The sequence below is a fragment of the Ictidomys tridecemlineatus genome, chromosome 2, assembly GCF_052094955.1.
Source record: "Ictidomys tridecemlineatus isolate mIctTri1 chromosome 2, mIctTri1.hap1, whole genome shotgun sequence".
Lineage (NCBI taxonomy): Eukaryota > Metazoa > Chordata > Mammalia > Rodentia > Sciuridae > Ictidomys > Ictidomys tridecemlineatus.
In genome coordinates this window covers 76,237,033-76,259,744 of record NC_135478.1, presented here as the reverse complement: position 1 = coordinate 76,259,744, position 22,712 = coordinate 76,237,033, and the positions used below count along the sequence as shown (strand labels likewise).

General features: G+C 51.3%; 1 protein-coding gene across 1 annotated transcript in view; it reads right to left on the bottom strand.

The window, feature by feature from the left end:
- Svop (SV2 related protein) overlaps positions 1–22,712 on the bottom strand; it is an 83,598-nt gene that overhangs the window by 48,426 nt on the left and 12,460 nt on the right. Inside the window, exons 2-5 of the mRNA XM_078038955.1 lie at positions 14,873–15,033; positions 10,938–11,023; positions 9,716–9,814; positions 4,342–4,413 (exon numbers count right to left, since the gene is read on the bottom strand). Coding sequence (XP_077895081.1) covers positions 4,342–4,413; positions 9,716–9,814; positions 10,938–11,023; positions 14,873–15,033 — 418 coding nt within the window. The remainder of the gene's footprint in view (positions 1–4,341; positions 4,414–9,715; positions 9,815–10,937; positions 11,024–14,872; positions 15,034–22,712) is intronic.

The window sequence follows — 22,712 nt, the reverse complement described above, 5'->3', positions numbered from 1 at the left end:
GATGTTAGTTCTGCCTATCCATGAACAGGGTATATTTTTCCATCTTCTAAGGTCTTCTTCAATTTCTCTCTTTAGGGTTCTGTAGTTTTCATTGTATAAGTCTTTCACCTCTTTTGTTAGGTTGATTCCCAAGTATTTTATTCTTTTTGAGGATATTGTGAACCACAGTCACATCCTTGTCCTGGGTCCTCAGAGCACCCCTGTGGAAAGAGATTATTTTCATTTCTGCTTTTCACATTAGCACAGCAAGGGCTGAAAGAGTCGAGTGATTTGCTCAAAATCAGCAAGCTGCACAGCAGGGCCTGGAGCCAGGATTTCCAGCCCAGAATGCAGTCTGAACCAGCCACTCCCCCTTCTTGGATGGCCTTGGATGGCCACTCCCCCCCTCCAGGACCTTGTGTGGCTCCCTATTACCGCTGACCAAGGACACAAAGGCAACATGCAGGTGTGACAGACGGAGGCCAGGGGTGGCCTAGGGAAGTGGGAGGCGAGTTACCCCGACTCAGGCTCTACTCCGCTCCTCCCCCACAGTTACCATGACAGAATGCTGGTCTCGGGCTATGAGATAACCCAATTTAAAAATATATATATATGCTGTTTGTTTTATGCAAAATAAAATGTTTTTGAAATGGAGGCAACTTACTCAAAATCTTCTAAAACACTGTGAGAGACAAAGAAAAGAGGGCTGGAGCTAGGGCTCAGAGGAAGAATGTATATAGCATGCTCAAGGCGCAAAGCCAAGTCCTAGGACACACGTCAGGGAGCCATGCTGGGCCCGTGGGTCACCAGTCAGTGACCTGTGGTCTAGACAGCCTGGTGGTGCCCGGGCCCAGCCTGCACCGTGCAATCAATCTCAAGGGAGAGGAGCACAGCCCTTTGGACCCCAAACAGTAAGTGGCCATCTGGGGCCCCAGCAGACATCTAAGGATATTCAGAGCATTTCTGTAGAGTCCTCCCAACGACCTCCATGCAACGCCGTCAACTCTGTTTTGCAGATGAGGAAACCAGTCCAGAGGAGAGATGCAAACGTGCCCAAGGTCACAGTGATGGGGTGTCCACCCAGAGCTTTTGCTAATGCAGGAATGTTCAAAGGTGAAATGACCGGATGGGGAGAGCTCTGACCCCAGCCGTCCACTCAGCTTGAAAGACTGCCTGGGTGGTAGTTGCAAGCAGGTGGGGCACCCTGAGCTGAGCAGCTGTCCCCCACTGGCCCTCCCCCATGACGCTGCCCCCTCAGACCCAGAGCAGTGGAGTCGGCCCACCGCGGACGGAGACCTCCGAAACCCTGAGCCAAACGGACTTTCCTCCTCCAAGAAGTCGTTACTGCCAGGAATTTTGGTCCCGGCGACAAAAAGCTAACTAAAACATCTAGCTCAACGCGGGCCCTGGGACGTGACCCCTAATGGGCTTACCTCACTGACCGCAAGGCCACACGCCCAGCGTCACGGTCACCTTCACTATTCCGTGGCCGCCACAGATCCCCAGACCGCGGAAGCTTCTGCAGGAACCAAACTGGCTCTGGGAGTCCAAGCCCCAATGTGACTGCCCGGCAAAGTCACCAAGTGGACACCTGGCGGGAACCTCCCCGCTGGGCAGAGGCAGATCAGGACAGCCTCTGGTGGCCACGCTGGCCAGCTGCCCGGCCTGCCCCGTGTTCCTGGAACAGTCCTGGGGAAGCGTTTTCTAGTTACAGCCTGCTCCTGGCTCCCCGACGCTGGGTAGCATCCAGAGCTGCGGAGCAGGGGGCCCTGCCATCTGGGGACACTGTCCCTCCTCTCCCTCTGGCCACACAGTGGGTGTGGAATCTAGCCAGCTGGTCAGGAGAACTGGGGGGACACCTGGGGGCAGCTCTTCCAAGCCTCATCTATTTGGGATGAATGAACGTCCAGCTGATCCGCCAAATTCTGGGGGATAATTCAATTCTGTCTGGGGGCAGCCAAAGTTGGGGTGAAAGACGTGGATTCTGGAAGCAGAATAGACCTGTGTTTCGAGTGCTTTGCCATCAATGGGCACGAGGAACTTGGCAAACAACAGAATAACGGTGGACATGAATGAAACTACTTCTCTGTGTCCAGAGCTTTATATGCAGTGCCGTTTACTCCTTGCAACCGCCCTACACGAGAGGGTGTTAATATACGACTTACAGATGAGGATGGAGGCACAGAGAGGTTGGGTGACTTGCCCAGGGTCACACAGTCTAGCTGGGATAGGAACCCAAGCAGTCTGGCTCAAGGCCATGCTTTTTATAGCAACAGGCTATTAGTTCACTTGTCAAAAGGAGCCACGTAGGTAAGTCTTGGGGTGAGGGCTGAGCAGGCCAGAGGACAGAGACCGAGGATGAAGAGCTAACTCTTCACGATACTGCACCTTGGCTCAACTTCGGCACAGGAACATCCTGCCCTGGGGCATCCTCTGTGATGTGGGGGTCCTCTGTACTGTGGGGTACTGGGCAGAACCCCTGTTTTTTTGCCCACTGGATGCCAGTAGTGGCCCTCCCCCTACCTGTGACAATTAAAAATGTCTGCAGACATCGGCAAGTGCTCCCCGCTGGTCCAGACGGGGCCCACGTCCACGGGATTCAGTGAAATCCAGGCTCAAGTTTTCTGAGAGGCCCCCGCCTGGTCCCGCCATGCTCTCTTCTCCTGTCTTGTTTCTTGGGTTAGGGGGTGCTCGCTCCCCTCCTCCCTCCAACCAGAAGAAGGGTGCAGCTGTCACTCACACCCTTGGGAAGTGGGGCAAGGGCGGGGAGAGCCAGAGGGCTGAGACCAGGGCATCCCTCCCGGCCGGCAGGGGACAGGCAGCCTCGAGAGGCCTTGCTGGCCACCCCCGCAGCCCTGGAACCAACCCAGGTCCTCTGGCATGATGGCCACCTCCCAGCCTGTGCCCCTGGCCCCGCCATGGCCACTTCTGGCAGTTGGAGGTGGCCGTCTCCCTGGTGTCTGCCGGCCCAGGGTTTCCCGCCCAGGTCGAGGGGATACAGCTGGAGCCTACTGCTCGCACAGCGTATGGCCCAACATCTGCTCATTCACTGGGTCCACACAAATGCATTGAGCACCTGGTGATTTAAGCCCCCAACGTCACAGTTAAGACCACAAGGTCCACCTCTGTGACATGACCGTGTGGCTTTGGGCAAGGTGCCCGTCCTCTGTGCCTCAGTTTCCCCTTCAGTAAAGCCAGAGTGGTCAACAGGTTGAGTGTCCCTGTCCCACACACCTGGGAACAGAAGTGTTCCAGATTCCTTTCTTTTCTTTTTTTCAGATTTTGGAATATTTGCATAGATTCTATCAGCTGAGGATCTCCTGATTCACAAATCCAAATTGCTCCAAAGTCCTAAATGTTTGGACAGCCAGGCCAGCACACAAACATCCCTTATTTCCAGACTTTGGAGTCTGGGGTGAGGGACCCCACGTAAGCACCAGCTCCGTGACTGGATGAGCTGACGCAGGAAGCATGCGTGGCCTGGTGCCGGCGACACAAGGCCGTGACGGGTTAGTTACAGTGGCAGTTTCCCATCACCTACCCACCATGTCCCCCTTTCCTAACAGAATTCCACGTTTGCTTAGGTACCTGACCCATGCCCAGCCCAGGAGTTCATATTTATAAGCCTAAGCCAGAGGTTCTCAAAGAGTGGTCCCCGGACCAGCAGCAGCAGCATGGCCTGGGAACAGTTGCCCTTGCACGGGTCTGCGGTGCCTGTCCTTGTACAGAGGGATTCATGCTATCGCTCCACATTGCACTGGAGACGGTACAGGTTCAGTTATAGTCTTCTTTATATAGATGAGGAGGTTGATGCTCAGAGAGGTCAATTCACTTGCACAAGGTCACACAGTCAGAAGCAGAAAAGTGAGGTGGGAAGCCAGGTCCACATGACACTCAGCAAATAATCACTAGGCTACCCTGCCTCTGGAGGAACTGCAAGGTGTTAGAGACGGACCAAGAAAGAGAACAACAAGGCCATCAGGGAGTATCATCTGGAGCGTGTGCTCTCACAGTGGTGCCTTTACGGAGCTCCTTACTCCCCTGAGCCAAGTTCATGGTCAGGAGGACAGCAGCTTCGCATGCCGGCAGAATCAAAGACCCAAACGCAGTGTAACAAAAATAAGAGCCACGGAAAAAACCCAGGGGACAGTCCTAAGCCGGGAAGGTAACAGGCAATAAAACTGCAAGAGCTGGCGGGGGGCCACCCACCTGCAAACCAGCAACGACCCACTCGGGACACGAGCAGGCCCCCCAGCCACGTGGGATCTCACAGTGGCCCTAGCGCTGGGTCCCCTCACAGCTACCCGCCAAAGTCACCCACTGCCCCTGCGGAGGACACTGGCAGAGAAGAGGTGGCCTTACTGTTTTCCTGCCGTACTGGTCTGAGATGTTTCCCCAGAGCGTGGAGCTGGACATCATGCCTACAAAGACCACCTGTGGACATAGAGACAGTTTCTATTAGCAACACGGAGCAGGAGAAAAGGAATGATGGCCCAAACCCACAACATGGCACCCCGGAAAAATCATAAGCCGAGCCCAGGCGTGGGGTGGGGTGGGGGGGTTCATGCCGGCAATCTCAGCAGTTGGGGAGGCTGAGGCAGGAGGATCGTGAGTTCAAGGCCAGCCTCAGCAATTTATCAAGGCTCTGAGCAACTCAGTGAGACCCTGTCTCTAAATAAAATATTAAAAAAAGGGCTGGGGACAAGGCTCAGTGGTCAAGCGCCCCTGGGTTCAATCCCTGGTCACAACAATGAGCCAACACTGCGAACCTACCAGGGTGCAAACACCATCTCTGTGCTTCGCCCGGCCTCCTGGGGCTCTGGACCATTGCACAGGGCAGGAGTTAATGTGAACCCTATTTTTCAGATGAGGAAACTGAGGCTCAGAAAAGGGAAACCACTCCACAGGGTCCCACCGGGGTAGGTGTTGGCAGCCAGACTGGCCTTAGGCAGTGTGGCTCAGAATGGGGGTTTACCAGTTTCTCACCCGCAAAGAAATGTCTCCTGGTGCTAAGAAAAGGGCCAGGGCCGCAGTGTGGAGCTTGGCAGGTGGGGGCCGGGGGGGGGCAGATCACCCCTCCAGGGGCGCTCACTGTGCCGGGAAAACCAGGGCCGCTGAGGTTTGAGGGATCACCCCCAATCCATGGGTGGGGAGCTGAGCTCAGGAAGGCTAAGAGACCTGCTGGGTATCCCCAGGCGGCTGATTGGGGCCTCACACCCTCACCACCACCTGCCAGACATGGTGCTGAAGGCTTCACACAGCTCTTCCCCCACCTCGTGGCCCTGTGAGGTGGTGCCGTTAGTGCCCATTTTACAGACAGGGCAACTGAGGCCCAGAGAGAATATGCACGTCCTAGGGTGGTGGCTAAAAACAGGGCGTATCGTCCTCGCCAGGTATCCGGGGGAGACTGGCTCCAGGACCGTCTGCAGACACCCCCACCCGCAGACACTCACTGAGTCTCTTATGTAACAGGGCACAGAATTGGCTGGTGACCTCTGCCGTGCTCCCGGATACTCCAAGCCATCTCTAGATGACACGTAATCCCTAATGCAGATGCCAGGGAGACAGCTGCCATCGACCCTCAACAGCCCTGTTCTCTCCTGAGACCGACTCGGGCTCTGAGCTGCTCCCTGCCCGGGTCCCTTCTCCGTGTCTCCCACTGCAGAGTGCACCGAGGGCCACGCAGACCCCCAGGACGCCTCAGAGCGGGCAGCAGCAGTCAGTCATCTGGGTTCCAAGGCCTTCACTATTCTTTTTTAGTTGTAGATGGACACAACACCTTTATTGTTTTATTTTTCTGTGGTGCTGAGGATGGAACCCAGGGCCTCACACGTGCTAGGCAAGCGCTCTACCACTGAGCCCCAACACAGCCCTTTGCTTTTGGTTATTTATTTTAATGTTTTTTGTAGTTGTCGATGGGCAGCATGCCTTCATTTCATTTGTTGATTTTTATGCGGTGCTGAGGATCAGACCCAGGGCCTCACAGGTGCTGGGCAAGAGGCTCTGAGCTACAGGCCCAGTCCTACTTTTATTTTAAACAAAACAGAAAGATGACCCAACCGGGTGGCCAACAGATTAGATCACTAAAAGTCATTTTTCATAAATGATAAAGGTGTGCTCTTTAGTATGAGACTTGGAAGTTGTTTTAAACTCTCAAGTGGCATTAGTTTATTGAGTTATAATGGGATTCCTGCACAGGCCTAAAACTTCTTTCACGTGAACAAACTTTTCATATTCAAATCCATTCAGTAAAAATGACAGAAAAAGTGCTCAAACCTGGGTTACTTTAGCAATAAGTAATCACGCAAGAATGTACAAAAATATTTGAAAAACACTTCATACCACTCATTAAGGGGTACAGTCTCAATAAAAATTTACTTATGTTTAATAATTATTTGTTGCTGGGAATGGTGGTAGAGGCTTGTAATCCTAGGAGCTGAGGCAGGAGGATTGCAAGTTGGAGGCCAGCCTCAGTAACATAGTGAGAATTTGTGTCAAAATAAAAAAATAAAAAGGGCTGAGGATGAAACTTAGAACCCATGGGTTCAATCCCCAGTATCAAAAAAAAAAATTATTTGTCAAAATTAATCACATCTTGTTGTTGATCTACTGTTGTTACTAAAAATTGCAATGACAAATCAATGCAGGAGAAATACTTTAATGCTCAGAGCCTTCTCCTCTCAGAAAATGAGAAACAATCATTTAATATTTAGATTTTTTTGTGACGGGTTTACTGGGTATTAAACCCAGGGGCACTTGACCACTGAGCCTCATCCCCAGCCCTATTTTGTATTTTATTTAGAAACAGGGTCTCACTGAGTTGCTTAGGGTCTCGTTAAGTTGCTGAGCCTGGCTTTGAACTCACAACCCTCCTGCCTCAGCCTCCCGAGCTGCTGGGATTACAAGGGTGTGCTACTGCACCTGGCTTAATATTTAGCTTTGTCATAGAGAGTTATGATACAGCGATGCATGTGGTATTTTCAAGTGCAAGAAAACATTATATGAAATTAAAATTATAGGGAAAAATGAAATAGAAATACCAATTCAAGAAGAAAACTACAAGGGCTGGGATTATCACTCAGCTATTCATGGACTTCAGTCAGAAGGAGAGCATTGGTCCAACCTGTACAAGGCCCAAGGCTTAATCCCCAGCATCACAACAAACAAAATACCCACAAAAATACAATGCAAAGGTTCTAAAATCTTCTGAAGAACTTCTTTGTGCGTTTTGTGTTTGCTTGTTTGGTTTTAGGATTTTTTTTCCCCAACCCCTGGGGATTGAACCCAGGGATGCTTCACCATCGAGCTACATCTCCAAGCCCTTTCTAAAATTTTTTTGAGACAGGATCTTGCTAAGTTGCTGAGGATCTCACTAAACTGCTGAAACTGGACTTGAACTGGTGATCCTCCTGCCTCAGCCTCCTGAGAGGCTGGGATTACAGGCATGCGCCACCCAGAATGGCTTCTTCATGCTGTTTTTGAAACAAATGATGGTGGGTATCAGGGAAGTATTTCAATTCCATTGGATAGATTTTAAAAACTAATATGATAATTTTATTTCAATTTTTTTATATTTCAACATACTGGAAATGATATTTAATCTGCAATCTACAATTTTTAAGTTTTATTATCTTTTGCAGTGCTGGGGGTAGAACCCAGACCAGGTGTGTATGCCAGGCAAGTGCTCCACCTCTGAGCCACATCCATTCCTGGCCGTCCATTATCCGGCCAACCATTTCCAACTCTAGTATTTCTTTTTCAGGAGTATGGGGGGGGGGGTGTGCCGGGAATTGAACTCAGGGACACTTAACCACTGAGCCACACCCCAGCCCTATTTTGTATTTTATTTAGAGACAGGGTCTCACTGAGTTGCTTAGGGCCTCGCTTTTGCTGAGGCTGGCTTAGAACTTGCGATCCTCCTGCCTCAGCCTCCAGAGCCACTGGCTCAACTTTGGTATTTCTTATGGCAACAGTGACATGCACGTCACTCCCTCCTGACGCAGGCAATGGTAGACAGACTCGACCCCACTGCTCTGACTTTCCCACAGAGAACTCAGCCACGGGGTTCTGGCTCTACCTAACCCACATATTCCAACGCCACATCACAAGAAAGTCGTCCAGGGCGGTGGCTGGGACAGGGCCTCTGAGTCTGCGGGGCCTGAATTTCAAATCCGACTTGGGCTCTGAACAGACCGTGTGACCCAGAGCAAGTCAACACGTTTTCTAAGCCTTGCTTTCCCCACCTATAGAAATGGGGGCCTACTGGGATCTCTTCCACAGGACACAGAGGGGGTCAGAGAGAAAGCGTGCAGAGCCTGGCACATTAAGAAGTGCTCCATAAACCGTGGCTGTCATCAACCCGTGGCGGCCCAAGTGCAGCCAAGAAATCAAAGCAGATCACATAAAAAATAGACCAATGACAAGACCAGAAAAGCCCTGCCCTGGCTCAACAGGGGCCTGCGGGGACTCGAGCTCACTCTCCCCTGGCCGGGCTCCAGGCCTGGTGAAGTATTGTGTCCCCCATCTGCAGAGAAACAGGCCATCAGGCAGCTCACTCGGGCCACATTTCTAGGAGTATAAACCACGGAAACACAGGCGGCTGCTGAGTGGCAGGACCTCACTGTGGAAGGCGCTCAGGCCACTCCAAAACCGTTATCTCTAAAAGATAATGAAAAGAAGAATTAAAAAATGAAAGATCTAAGCCAGCCAGGCACAGTGGGACAAGCCTGTAACCCAAGTGGCTCAGGAGGCTGAGACAGGAGGATTTTAAGTTTGAGGCCAGCCTCAGCAACTTATTGAGACCCTGTCTCCAAGTAAAAAGGGCTGGGGATGTGGTTTAGTGGTTAGGTGCCCCGGGATCCAATCCCTGGTACGAAAAAACAAAGACAAAAAGACTCCTAGAGGCTTGGGAGGTTGAGACAGGACGACTGTGAGTTCAAAGGCAGCCTCAGCAACTTAGGGAGGCCCTAAGCAACTCAGTGAGACCCTGTCCCTAAATAAAATATAGAATGAGGCTGGGGATGTGGTTTAGTAGTTAAGCAGCCCTGGGTCCAAAACTCAGTACCTCTCCCCACCAAAAAAAGAAACCCAAACCCCCAAGCAGCATTCTGGGATGCATTGACAGTAACTGCTCTCTCGGCCCCTAGCCAGGCCAGGTGACCCTGAGTAGTGGCTGGACCTCTCTGAGCCTTGTTTTTCTCAGCTAACCGTGGTACCAGCCCAGGGTCACAAGGATGTACCTGTGCATACACTCTAGACAGTGTGGCTCGAGCCATTCACAGGAGGGCTCCATAAACACTGGCTTTGAGATTCTCGTTATCACTCTCATCTGGTCTGGCGTCCCCCTTTCTTGTAGAGGGTCTGCCTCACCCTCCTTTAGGCCCTTGTTCCCGCGAGCAGCTCTAACCACCGTTTATTGAGCATCTAGGACATGCAGCACTGTGTTCTTTCTGGTCCTCAAATCGCCTCCTGTGAAGGCAGCTGACATCTCCTGCTCCCTTCAGGGAAAGTGAGGCTTGTTGGGTGTAAGAAACTCGCACAGGTGGTTCCAGGGTCCAGAGCACTGAGAACCAGGTCTGGGTCCCCGGGTGGACAGATGGACGGATGGACGAGGCCCAGGGCTTGATTCGTTTTTGCTGAGCCCTTAGCAGCAGGGGGCAGGGACATCCCACGGGGCACCCCAGGGGAGCAGAACTGCACCAACCAACCACAGAGAGGGGGGCCTGGGGCTGCCTACCGAGGTCAGCAAGGCCACCTGCCAGCTGGGGAGCCGCCACTCGCAGTGCAGCTGGGGCGCCAGGATGCTCAGGATCATCATCTCCATGGCGTCGGCCATCTGCAGAGAGCAAGGGGACACCGTGAGGCCAGGAGGCGGCGGCCCCGCGCCTGACAGGGTGGCTGGTCCGTGACCCCAGGGAGCGTGTGGCCACCCAGTGCCCCATGAACCCAAACACCCGGGAAGCCCAGCGGTTCAGCCAGCGTGATGCCATGGCGGAACTGACAACACTCTGTGTGTTTCCCCACTTTAAAAAAAAATACTCCCCCGATGAAATGAGACAATGTTATATTTCTAAAATCTGAGAAAAACTTTTTTTTTTTTTTTAATGGTACCAGGGATTGAACCCAGAGGCGCTTAACCACTGAGCCATATCCTCAGCCCTTTTTTTTAAAAAAAAATTATTTTACTTAGAGACAGGGTCTCCTTGAGTTGCTTATGGCCTCTCTAAATTGCAGAGGCTGGCTTCGAATTCACCATCCTCCTGCCTCAGCCTCCGGAACCACTGGGATTACACCTTTCAGGGACTAGACAGACAGAATCATAAGAAATAGAGTTTTAAAGCAGACTTGTACCGCCACGGGATCGCGGTGTTCTAGGAAGCTGCTCTTCAGATTAGTGAAATGACGTGGGGAAACCGACCATTAGTTTGGAAAAATACGCAGTTAGATGGCATCTCACACCAGTCACAAAAGTCCATGGCAGCTGGATTGGAGGTCTAGCTGCGCTCTTTGCCACAGCTACGGGGGGACGTTAGCGAGGAACTGTGAGCCCCTTGAACTAGAGGGCTTTTGGGGGGTGGGCTGCACTGGGGATCAACCCAGAGCCTCTGCACAGTGAGGCCAGTGACAGTCTATGTGATGATCTAGGCCACGTCTCCAGCCCATAAGCCACTTTGCCTGTTTTCCTAGGGAGCCGGCCACGGTGGACGTCACCGTCTCCTAGAGGCCCTGAAGCCCTAAGGGGAGAGAGCCACTTGGTCAGCTGGGGGCTTCAGCTCTCTCTTGGGGGGTCCCTAGCCCAGAGCTGGATGGTCACTGTCACCCACAGAAGCCTCACTAAGTGGCACTCAGGCAAAGACCCTGGGAGGAGGGCACTGTGTCCGTCTTGCAGGCCAGGGGACCCGAGGTGAGCGTCGCGGGGTCTGGGAGATGCCCGTGAGCCCCTGCCCCCGGATACTTGCCCACGCCAGGCCAGTGAGGACGGACAGCTTCCACTGAAACTTCCCAAACCCAATGGCTTCCACCGCGTCTTCCACCATGAAAGTATCTGGGAAGGAGAAGGGGAACGGAGGGAGGGTCAGCGCACCTCGCATTGGTCCCTGCATGGGGTGTCGGCGATGGTCCCCAGCCAAGCTGATGAATCGCAGCACAGGCTGCTTCCAGAACTTACCGCAGCAGAAAAAAATCCTAGCAAGTGTGAAAAGATGTTTTGCTGTTGTGACATTATTTATAGCAGGGAAAACAGAAACCCAGAATGTCCACCCGAAGAGGGCTGGTTAAATAAATTATTACATATTATATATAAATTGCTAAGTGTTCACACGATGAAATACGACCTGTTAAAAGAATGTATAGAGCTGGGCGCCGTGGCACACACCTGTATTCCCAGGGGCTTAGGAGGCTGAGGCAGGAGGATCACGAGTTCAAAGCCAGCCTCAGCAAAAGCGAGGCCCTAAGCAACTCAGTGAGACCCTGTCTCTAAATAAAATGCAAAATAGGGCTGGGGGTGGGCTCAGTGGTTGAGTTCCCCAAGTTCAACCTCCAATACCCCCCAAAAGAATGTATAGACAAAAAGATGTACATATTAATTTTTTGGGGGGGAGGATACTAGGAATGAAACCCAGGGGTCCTCTACCACTGAGCTACATCCCCAGGCTTTTTGAGACAGGATCTAACTATGTTGCTGAGGCTGTTCTTGAACTTCCGATCCTCCTGCCTCAGCCTCCCGAGTCACTGGGATTACAGGTGTCTGTCACTGGACCTGGCTCTATTAATTTTTTAAAAAAATGTTTTTAGTTGTAGATGGACACAATACCTTTATTTGATTTATTTAGTTTTTTAATCCGGTGCTGGGGATTGAACCCAGTGCCTCATGCATGCTAGGCAAGTACTCTATCCCTGAGCCACAATCCCAGCCGGGGTCTGTTAATTTTTAAAAACAAGCTGGGCAACATAATATGTGTAATAGGCATTTTACGTGGACGTAGATATCTATATATATCTACAGATATATGAAATTCTAATTTAGGGTTTTATTTTTGTCATCCTCAGATAGGGGCAGGGTAGAAGCATCAGACCCTTTACCTTTCTTCCTTTTATAATTTATTACTTACATAATCAGGAGGAAATCAATGCTTCTATTTTATTTAATTTTTTTCCGGTGCTGGGGATGGAACCCAGGGCCTCATGTGTGAGAGGTGTGTGCTCTACCGCCCGCCAAATGGTTTTCAAAAAGAAGAATTCCATCTGCACCAAGGTGGAAAGATGTCCACCCTCTGTGGCTACGTGGAAAATGCAAGCCGTGGAGGGATAGGTGCCGGAAGAGCTGGTTTGTGATAAAAATTAGGGTGTTTTTTTTTGTGTGTGTGTATCTCTGTGTGTGTGTGTGTGTGTGTGTGTGTGCGTGTGTGTGACAGTGTGCATGTGTCCTGCAGGGAAAGAAAGACCGAGTGGACACTGACCAACTGTCCGCAGCGTCATCTTTGCGAACCCCCCTCACTTTCCTATTTTGGACATTTTCTTTCCATGTTATAGAAACACAGGTTATTTTTGTTCCCAGAAAGAAAAAGGAAAAAGCATAACTGATAAGCGAATAAATAAATACCCAACGATGAAGCTCAAGAGGGCATGCTGGCTGAGTCCTGGGACAAGGGGACTGGACAAGGCACGGAGAAAGTCCTCAGCTCCCACACCTCTGTCATCATCACACCATCATGGTCATCACCATCACCACCATCACCACCATCACCATCATCACCACTATCACCACCTCCATTATCATCACCATCACCATCATCACCTCCACCATCACCATCACCATCATCATCACCATCACCACCATCACCATCACCATCACCATCACCATCACCATCACCACCATCACCATTACTATCGCCATCATCATCACCATTATCATCACCGCCATCACTATTATCCCACCGCCACCATTATCATCACCATCATCATCACTATTGCCACCATCATCACCATTATCATCACCGCCATCACCATCATCCCACCACCATTATCACCACTACCATCACTATCACCACCATCACTACCACCACCAACATCATCATCACCATCACCATCACCACCTTCACCATCATCCCACTACCACCATCACCACCACCATTATCATCACCACTATCATCATCATCACTATCAGCACCATCATCACCACCACCATCTTCGAAAAGATCCCATTGCCACCATCATTGCTACTACCACCACCACCACCACCACCACCACCATCACCACCACCATTATCATCACCACTATCATTATCATCACTATCAGCACCATCATCACCATTATCATCACCACCACCATCTTCACAAAGATCCCATTGCCACCATCATTGCCACTACCACCACCACCACCACCATCACCACCATCACCACCACCATTATCATCACCACTATCATTATCATCACTATCAGCACCATCATCACCATTATCATCACCACCACCATCTTCACAAAGATCCCATTGCCACCATCATTGCCACTACCACCACCACCACCACCATCACCACCATCACCACCACTATTATCATGACTATCATCTCTTACCAACGACTCATGCTGATGAGATGAACTGGGTTCAAAGGAGTTGGATGCAACATTAAACTAAGAAAATGGTGAAGAAACCAGGCAACACACAGACCTGAGGGTGGGACTGCTCTGTGACCTTTGGGGTCAGCTTCCATGCTGGAAAGTGCTGGAAAAGGGGGACATGCACCTGAAATCTCTTTATTTTTATAAGGGGGGACACACAGAGGATTTTCCATAGAATATTCTACACCAAATAAGGCAGGGGATAAGGTTTCAAAGGTGGAGTCTTGCTTCGTGGTGTCCTGTGGTCAGCAGATCGACATCTTGGCAAGTCACACCCACCTCAGGTGCTGTGTGGGATCACAGGCAGAGCGAGAGGAGAGGCACTTGCATTGCGCAGCCCAATCGGCGTGCAATGCCAGACCTGTCCCCCCGTATGGCTACTAGGAGCATAGCTCACATACAGCCCACGAGTGGCTCACGACAATGATCACCACTATCATCACCATCACCACCATCATCATCATCACCACCACCATTATTGCCACTACCATCATCATCACTACCATCACTATCACCATCACCACCACCACCACCATAATCCCATCACCACTATCATCACCATCACCACCATCACCACCACCACCATCATCACCATTATCATCACCACCACCATCACCACCACCATCATCACTATCACTATCATCACCACCATCACCATCAACACCACCACCATTATTGCCACTACCATCATCATCACTACCATCACTATGACCATCACCACCACCACCACCACCACCATAATCCCATCACCACTATCATCACCATCACCACCATCATCACCATTATCATCACCACCACCATCATCACTACCATCACTATCACCATCACCACCACCACCACCATCATCCCACCATCACCATCACCACCATTATTGCCACTACCATCGTCATCACTACCATCACTATCACCATCACCATCATCATGACCACCACCACCATCATCACCACCACCATCCCCACCACCATCCCTATCACCATCCCTATCACCATTGTCCCCGTCACCATCCCCACAGCCCCACACCCCCATTGCCATCCCTGCTGCTGCCATCGTCAGCAAGTGTCATGCAGTGATGTGACGGGCAGGGATTGTGATGCGACCCTGTGCTGAAGTGAGCCACGGAGAGCAGCCTACATTCCCAGTGTCACCCCTGGGCCCTCGGTGCGCCCCCCCAACTGCCCCTCCACGGAACCTTCTGAAAACACCACTTGGGGAGGCCACCAGGACTTGGGGCCCTGCCCGTGGCCCGGTCTGATGCCCGAGTGGCCTGGCTCGCTCACCGTCGGTGGGATTGGCGAACTCCTTGGGCACGGCCGCGCCATCGTCCAGCTCGACCGCCTCTAGGCCCCCCCGGACCCCTTCAATCTGGACCTCATGCTCTCCTGAGGCCGCGTCGTCCTCTGACCTCGCGCTCTCGCCCGTGCGACGGAACTTCACCACCCTAGGGAAGAGAGCAGAGCCCATCAGCATGGCCAGGCCGCGTCCCCAGTGGCCTCGCCACGCAGCCCTTGGGCCCAAGACAGGTGAGACGCCTTCCTCTCCTGATTTGGAGAGGGGAGCAGGTGGGGGGTGGCTCTTCTATTCAGCGGGGCGAAGTGAAGAAGAGTGACAACTCCCAGTTATTATACTAGGGCTGGTCAGTTGGCCAGGCTGCGCACTGCACAGTGTCAGGCTCCGTGAGACCTGAACACTGCTGAGCAGTATAGCACAGTCACACGTCGCTTCACACCGAGGACACTGCTGGGAAAGTGTCACTAGGTCACTTCCTAGTTGGGTGAACATGACAGAGAACACTCACACAGACTAACACAGATTCTGGGCGACATGCTTGCGGCACCACTGTCACATACAAAGCCCGTTGCTGGCCGAAGGGGTGACAGGCTCTGCACCATCCTGTATTTGTTTCAGAATCTGGATCCACCTGCCCCTTCATGGAACACCAGCAACAATTTGGTCACCTGAGGTTTACATGAGACCACAAAAAGTTTCTTGCAGTTTTTTTTAAAATTTAAAGTGGATGCCAACATTTTTTAATTGAGAGAATTTACACTAAAGTTCAGATTTCCAGATAGAAGGCTATTTATCTGATCATTGATGTTCACACTCTATAGAACTGTGGCTAGACCTAGGCAATGGTGGCCCCTTCAAACGGGACATACACTCCACTATGACCACAGTCTCCTCTTCTCCAAATAATCTGCAGCCCTGAGTGTCTCTTGCCACTTACCCTCACACGTGTCCTGCCTTCCTCTCATTGGCACTTTGCCCCGTCTGTCTGGCCCAGGAAGGCATGTGAACTGAGACTCCACAGACCCCACTCTCGTGAAATTCACTCCTTCAAACTGGGTGACTCTGAACAGCAGTTTCTTCCTCTGGGACTGAGAAGCAAAATTACCTGCCTCCTTCAAACTTTTTATTCCAAAATACAAGATTCGCTGGCTGCCAGCCCCTTGTTGGTGCCTGAGACAACAGCGCGGGCAGCCAGGTATGTTCAGCCCTCACGGCCTCCCAGGGGAAGAGGATTCAATGGGTAACGCTCATTTCTATCAGACTTTGAAAAAAGTTTGGCATGAGTCAGGGGCATGAACAGCAGAGGAGCTGTAGGAGCAACAGGACAGCAAAGTTGATCAGTGTCTTAAACAGGTTAAAGAAAAAGAGAGATAGCTGGGCACAGTGGCCCACACCTGTAATCCCAGCGACTCAGGAGGTTGAGGGGGGAGGATCACAAGTTAGAGGCCAGCCTCAGCAACTCAGGGAGACCCTGTCTCAAAATGAAAAATAAAAAGGGCTGGGGAAGTGGCTCAGTGGTAGAGCACCCGTGGGTTCAATCCCAGTTCCCAAAAAGATAAGAGTGTGTGTGTGAGAGAGAGAGAGAGTGAAATTTAAATACAATAGTGCTACTATTAATAATTCACATTATTCCATGTATTTAAGCAAAGAATAACTAGTGCTCTGACACAGAAAGTGTTTACGTCAAAGGTGCAGGGAATTTTTTAATTAATTTGTACCAGGGATAGAACCCAGGAGGGCTTAACCACTGAGCCACACCCCCAGTCCTTTTATTTTTGATTTTGAGAGGTCTCATTTAGCTGCTTAGGGCCTTGCTAAATCACTGAGTCTGGCTTTGAACTCACAATCCTCCTGACTCAGCCTCCCGAGCTCCTGGGATGACAGATTGGGGCCACCAAGCCTGGCCAAGTGCAGGGAATTCGTTCTGCTTGGGAACTTCTTCTTGAAAAGACAGATGAGAAATCACAGATTATGGGCTGGGGCTATAGCTCAGTGGCAGAGCGCTTGCCTGGCATGTTTAAGGCACTGGGTTCAATCCTCAGCACCACATAAAAATAAAAAAAAATAAAATAAAGGCATGGTATCCATCTATAAATACAAAAAAAAATAACTTTAAAAGAAATCAGAGATTATGTCAATAACTGCAGCTTTGCTCTTTAGCAACAAGGGGGTTAGAAAGGGACCCGGCTGGGACAGGACGGCTGAGGTCAGAGGCTGGTGCCAGAGGGGCGTCCCATCTACCAGCACCGCTGCCCAGCGTCACGGGGTTGGTTCCTGGCAGACGCCACGTGACGTCTTGGTGTGCTCACTCGGCACAACAGCTCTGTGGAAACTGGTGTTATTATCACTGACTTACAGACAGGAAAACGGAGGCCCCAGGGGTCTCGTGACTTGTCCCTAGTCACATAACTCAAGAGACAGGGAGCCAGGCCTCAACCTGTCTGTCTGTCTGTCTCAAAGTCTTGTGTTCCCCACCGACGAGAGGCTTCTACCTCTCCAGACCCCCATGGCTCTCTGGCTATAATATTTTCATAAAGACGTTTTAACTTGAGGGCTGGGGACCTGGCTCAGTAGGTAGAGAGCTTGCCTCATGTGCACGAGGCCCTGGGTTCAATCCCCAGCACCACACACACACAAAGCTGTAATTTGAAATATTTCTAGAACATAAAATTATGTAGGTAACAGAGAGAATGACTCTGCTCCTAGTGTCCTGCATAAGGTGGAGCCACATGAAACTGTCACCCATCAACCATGATTCAGTTGAAGACACCGCGTCTCTTTCCCTCACACCTTCAAGCTCACAGTCTTCCTGGGGTCTTTACCTGCCTCATTTTTTATTTATTTAATTTTTGGTACTGGGGATTGAGCCCAGGGGCGTGTAACCCCTGAGCCACATCCCCAGCCCTTTTTACTTTTTATTTTGAGACAGGGTCTCATTAAGTTGCTCATGGCCTTGCTAAGTTGCTGAGGCTGGCCTCAAACTTGTGATCCTCCTGCCTCAGCCTCCCCAGCCACTGGGCTTACAGGCGTGCACTACTTCGCCTGGCCACATATCTTCCCTAAAGAAATGTCTACTCAAATAGACATTAAATTGGACTGTTCGTCTTTCTGGGGGGGGCTGAGTTGTAGTTCTTTGTATATTCTGGACATTGAACAACACTTACCACATAGATGATTTGCAAATATTTCTTCCCATTTGTGGGTTTTCCTTTACAGTCTTAATTGTCACCTTTTGATACACCAAATTTTTGGTTTTTGTTGTGGTCCAATTTGCTTGCTTTTACTTTTCTTACCTGTGCTTTTGTTGTTATGTGCAACAATCATTGCCAAATCCACTGTCTCCCCTATTTTCTTCTAAAGGTTTTATAGGCTACTGGGGATTGAACCCAAAGCTACTTAACCACTGAGCCACATCCCTGTTTTATTTACTTATTCTGTATTTTATTTAGAGACAGGGTCTTGCTAAGTTGCTTAGAGCCTCACTAAGTTGCTGAGTCTGGCTTTGAACTTTTGATCCTCCTGCCTCAGCCTCCCAAGCTGCTGGGATGACAGGCATGAGCCACCGTGCTGGGACTCTATGATTCTTCTTCTTTTTATTGTTTGTGGTACTAGGGATTGAACCCAGGGGCACTCAACCACTGAGCCACATCCTTAGTCCTTTATATTTTTTATTTAGAGGCAGGGTCTTGCTAAGTCGCTTAGGTCCTTGCTAAGTTGCTGAGGCTGGCTTTGAACTCACAATCCTCCTGCCTCAGCCTCCCAAGCCACTGGGATTCCAGGTGTGCACCAATGAGATTTGACACCAGGATGAGTGAGGCGTCCAATTCAGGTCTCATTTTTCATTTGTTTGGCTACTGGTGTCCTTCGAGTGTCGGTATGAATTTTAGGATGGGTTTTCTAGTTTTGCAAAAAATAAAACATGGCTTTTTGGGAAATCATTGACTGAGGTGCTCTTCAGAGGAAAGGAGCCGGGAATGGATGGGGGGCAGAGAGGACAGGGAGCCGCTGGGCAAGGACGTGGCTTCTGTTGACATCTAGACTCAACCTGGGAGCCCTGGGTGGGAGCTGGGCACCGGGATTGGCGTGGGGGCTGGGCAGGGGGCTTCACAGGGTCAGCACCCGCTGGCCCCGTGCAGAAGGCTGACCCCCAGGCTGCGGGGGCTGCCCTCCGCCCAGGGCGATCCTCAGGCCAGATGGCGTGGGTAGCCACAGCAGTCCACAGCGGCAGCACTGGGGGAGGGGCCAGCCCCGCAGAGGGACTCTGCCCTGGGCACCACCTTATCTGCTGCAATCAGGTTCCCCCCAAGTTACTGCACCGATTAATTCCAAAGCACTCCGCAGAGGGAGGGGTGATTAATCGCTGACTTTCCCCCTCGAACTTCCTAGATAAAAGCTCTCATCTAGTCATGGAGCACGTGCCAAAAGCCAAGTCCTACCTGAGCCCTTTCTATAATCTCCTATTAACCTGACAACCAACCTATGGATTCCATACTATCGTGATACCCATTTTGCGGACAAGGAAAAAGATGCTCAGAGAGGTTAAGGCACCGGCCCTCGGCCACACAGCCTGCGGGAGCTGATTTCAGCCTGGGTGCCTCCGTTGGAGTCACGGATCCGGTGCCTCTCCCAGCATGTCTGGGGAAGGAGTGGACCCTCTCCTGAGCTGACCTGCAGGGGCAGCTTGCCAGACACGGGAATCAGGGGTACCGCTCAGTTCCAGCCAGGCTGACCGCAGTGGCTGCGCAGGGGTTCTGGAAGGGAGAGCCTGGGACCCCCGCGGGGCTGCTGCAGCAGATGGCCGCGCCCCACCCCCACAAGATCGGATTCCGGGCTGGGCTGGTCTAAGTCTCCAGATGTTGCCCATCTGGGAGCTGCTTCTGTGCATCAGGGCCCCCTCCCAGCCCCCCACTGGGGAGCAGTCACGGAGGGACCTGCCAAGGGACCCTGAGAAGCCACGCCCACGGGGCCGAGCTGGGCCCAGAGGACCGTCCCTGGGTCTGGAGCTTCATATCTTGCAGGGGAAGGAGATGAAGTACCTCAGGCCCGGCCTCTGCTTACAAGGCCCACCCGGCTCAGCACGTGCCCAGCCAGAGCCCCAAATGATGGGGTTTGTGTTAATTTGGGGGAGGGGATGCTGATGGACACAGAGGGGCGCCTATCATCTGGTTCTCAAATACCACTGCCCACGGTTGCCCCCTCGCATTTGCCAACATCTGGGGGGGAAATGCTTCCCTGGTGCAATTTCAAGCTACTAATGGTTAAGTAACAGGCTCCAAAAGTTCCTGAATATTTAACCACCAGTCTGCTCTCTGGCGCTAGTGTGAGAAGGTTCTAGTACATCACTGTTAAAAACAAAAAGGAAAGAAAGAAAGAGTTCTCAAAACGGACTCATGCCACAACACAGATGAACCCCCAAAACAGAGTCACACAAGCCAGTCACAAGAGGCCCCGGAGGACAGATTCCACTCACATGAAATGTCCAGGGTCGGCAAATCTGGAGAGAGAGGAAGTAGAGGGGTCACTGAGGGTCAGAGGCCTGGGAGTGGGCAGCTGCTGCTTAGTGAGTCCAGGGGTTTCCTTTTATTTTATTTTATTAATATACATACATATATATATATATATATATATATATATATATATATATATATATATATATATATATTTTAAGACGTTGATTGTTCTTTATTTTGTCCATTTGTTTATCTGTGGTGCTGAGAATGGAACCCAGTGCCTCACACATGCTGGGCAAGTGCTCTACCACTGAGCCACAGCCCCAGCACCCCAGGGGTTTCCTTTTAAGGTGATGAGGATGTTACAAGACTAGACAGAGGTGAGGCTGGTACAACATTGAGCACGTGTTACATGCTACCAACTGTACATGCTAAAATGGTTAAAACGATATGTATATATAATTGGGGGACAGGGATTACCAGGGATTGAACTCAGAGGCACTCAACCCCCGAGCCCCATCCCCAGCCTATTTCGTATTTTATTTAGAGACGGGGTCTCACTGAGTTGCTTAGGGCCTCTCTTTTGCTGAGGCTGGCTTTGAACTCCCAATCCTCCTGCCTCAGCCTCCTGAGCTGCTGGGATGACAGGTGAGTGCTACTGCACCAGGCTAAAATGATACATTTTATGTTGTGTGTATTTTTCCATCTAGAAAGAAAAGGAAACAAAACCCCTCAACTCTTGGCACTGCCAGGGACGTTAGTGGAATCCATTTAGCCCACACGTATTAATTGAGCACCTGCTTTGTGCCAGGCTCAAGGGTGCTGCTGGGATTACGAGGTGAGCCAACTACTCAGACTCCTGCCTGCAGTGCTCACCCTCTCCCAGGAGGGGACAGGGGTTAAAACATAGGTAGCCATCTGCCAGCGGGTGGCATACACAGGCGGTCCAGCTCCTGGGGAAGCTGAGGCAGGAGGATCACTCAAGCCCAGGAGTTCTGGGCCAGCCCAGGGGAAGGGAGAAACTGTCTACATGCAGAGAGAAAGAGGAGCACCATGCAGGTGTCTTGCCCGTGGTGAGAGATCCTGCGAGTATGAGAGAGGGTGACATTCCAAGTCTGGAACCCATTAAGTAAGGGGTGATTGAAACAGGCTCCAGAGGGGGAACCCCAGTGAGCATGGGCCCCGCCCCGAGGAGCAGCCCCCAAATCAAAAATCTCCAATAGTCCCCTCCCCCTTGGTCTGCACAGAGGACGGAAAGGGAGAGGACACTCCAGGGAGAGAGGGGACTGATATTCACCCACATCCTCGATTCGTTTTTAAGGATGAAAGGAAGGCCCATGGACTGCCCCGACTCAGGAGAACACCCCAGAAGGGCAGGACCCTGTGGCCCGACCCCTCCCTGAGGACTCCGGCTAGCGCGACCTCCCGGCGAGGACCATCCACGGCTCCCTGCCGTCTCCTGGGACCGAGAGCGACCTCGGTGGCCTTTCTGGAAGGTAATGTGTGATGTCTTTGCCAATCTCATGGCGCCCACCCAGAATCATCCCGCGCTGGCGATTCCTTAGAGGGACAGAGACAAGACGGCACGGGCCGGCTGGACCGCGGGACAGGGACAGATGGGGTGGGTCACGAGCCAGGCCCAGGGCTCCGTGTGGACCCTTTTATTGGCTCTTCTTCCCTCTCGCTGTGTCCACTCCACAGATGAGGGACCCTCAGCACGGAGGAGCTGGGAGCTTGCCTGAGGTCACACGAGAAGCGGCTGAAGCCAGGCTTTGGCCAAGCTCCCTGACTTCAGAGTCCCCACTCCAGCCACCCTGCTGTGTCCTGTCCTGCTGCCACCATGCTGCTTTGGTTGGCCTTGGTTGGCACAGTGCAAAAACGGGGGACAATCATCAGGAGGGGAGCGATCAGATTATGGCCCATGTGTTAAGAAAATGCGTCATGAATCCAAGAGCCAAAGGCGTGACTGCCTGAGTGTCCCCGGGCAGATGAATGGAGTGACAAAATGTGGCTTCTTCATGTAATGGAATATTATTCCCTGCTAGAAATACAGGATTTTTTTTTGTTTTGTTTTGTTTTTGTTTTTTTGGTACCAGGGATTGAACCCAGGGGTGCTTCACCACTGAGCCACACCCCCAGCCCTTTTTGTATTTCATTTATTTATTTATTTATTTTTAAAATATTTGTTCTTAAGTTTTAGGTGGACACAATGTCTTTATTTTATTTATTTATTTTTATGTGGTGCTGAGGATTGAACCCAGGGCCACAGTGCTAGGCGAGCGCTCTACCACGGAGCCCCGTCCCCAGCCCTATTTCGTATTTTCTTTAGAGACAGGGTCTCACTGAGTTGCTTAGGGCCTCGCTAAGTTGCTGAGGCTGG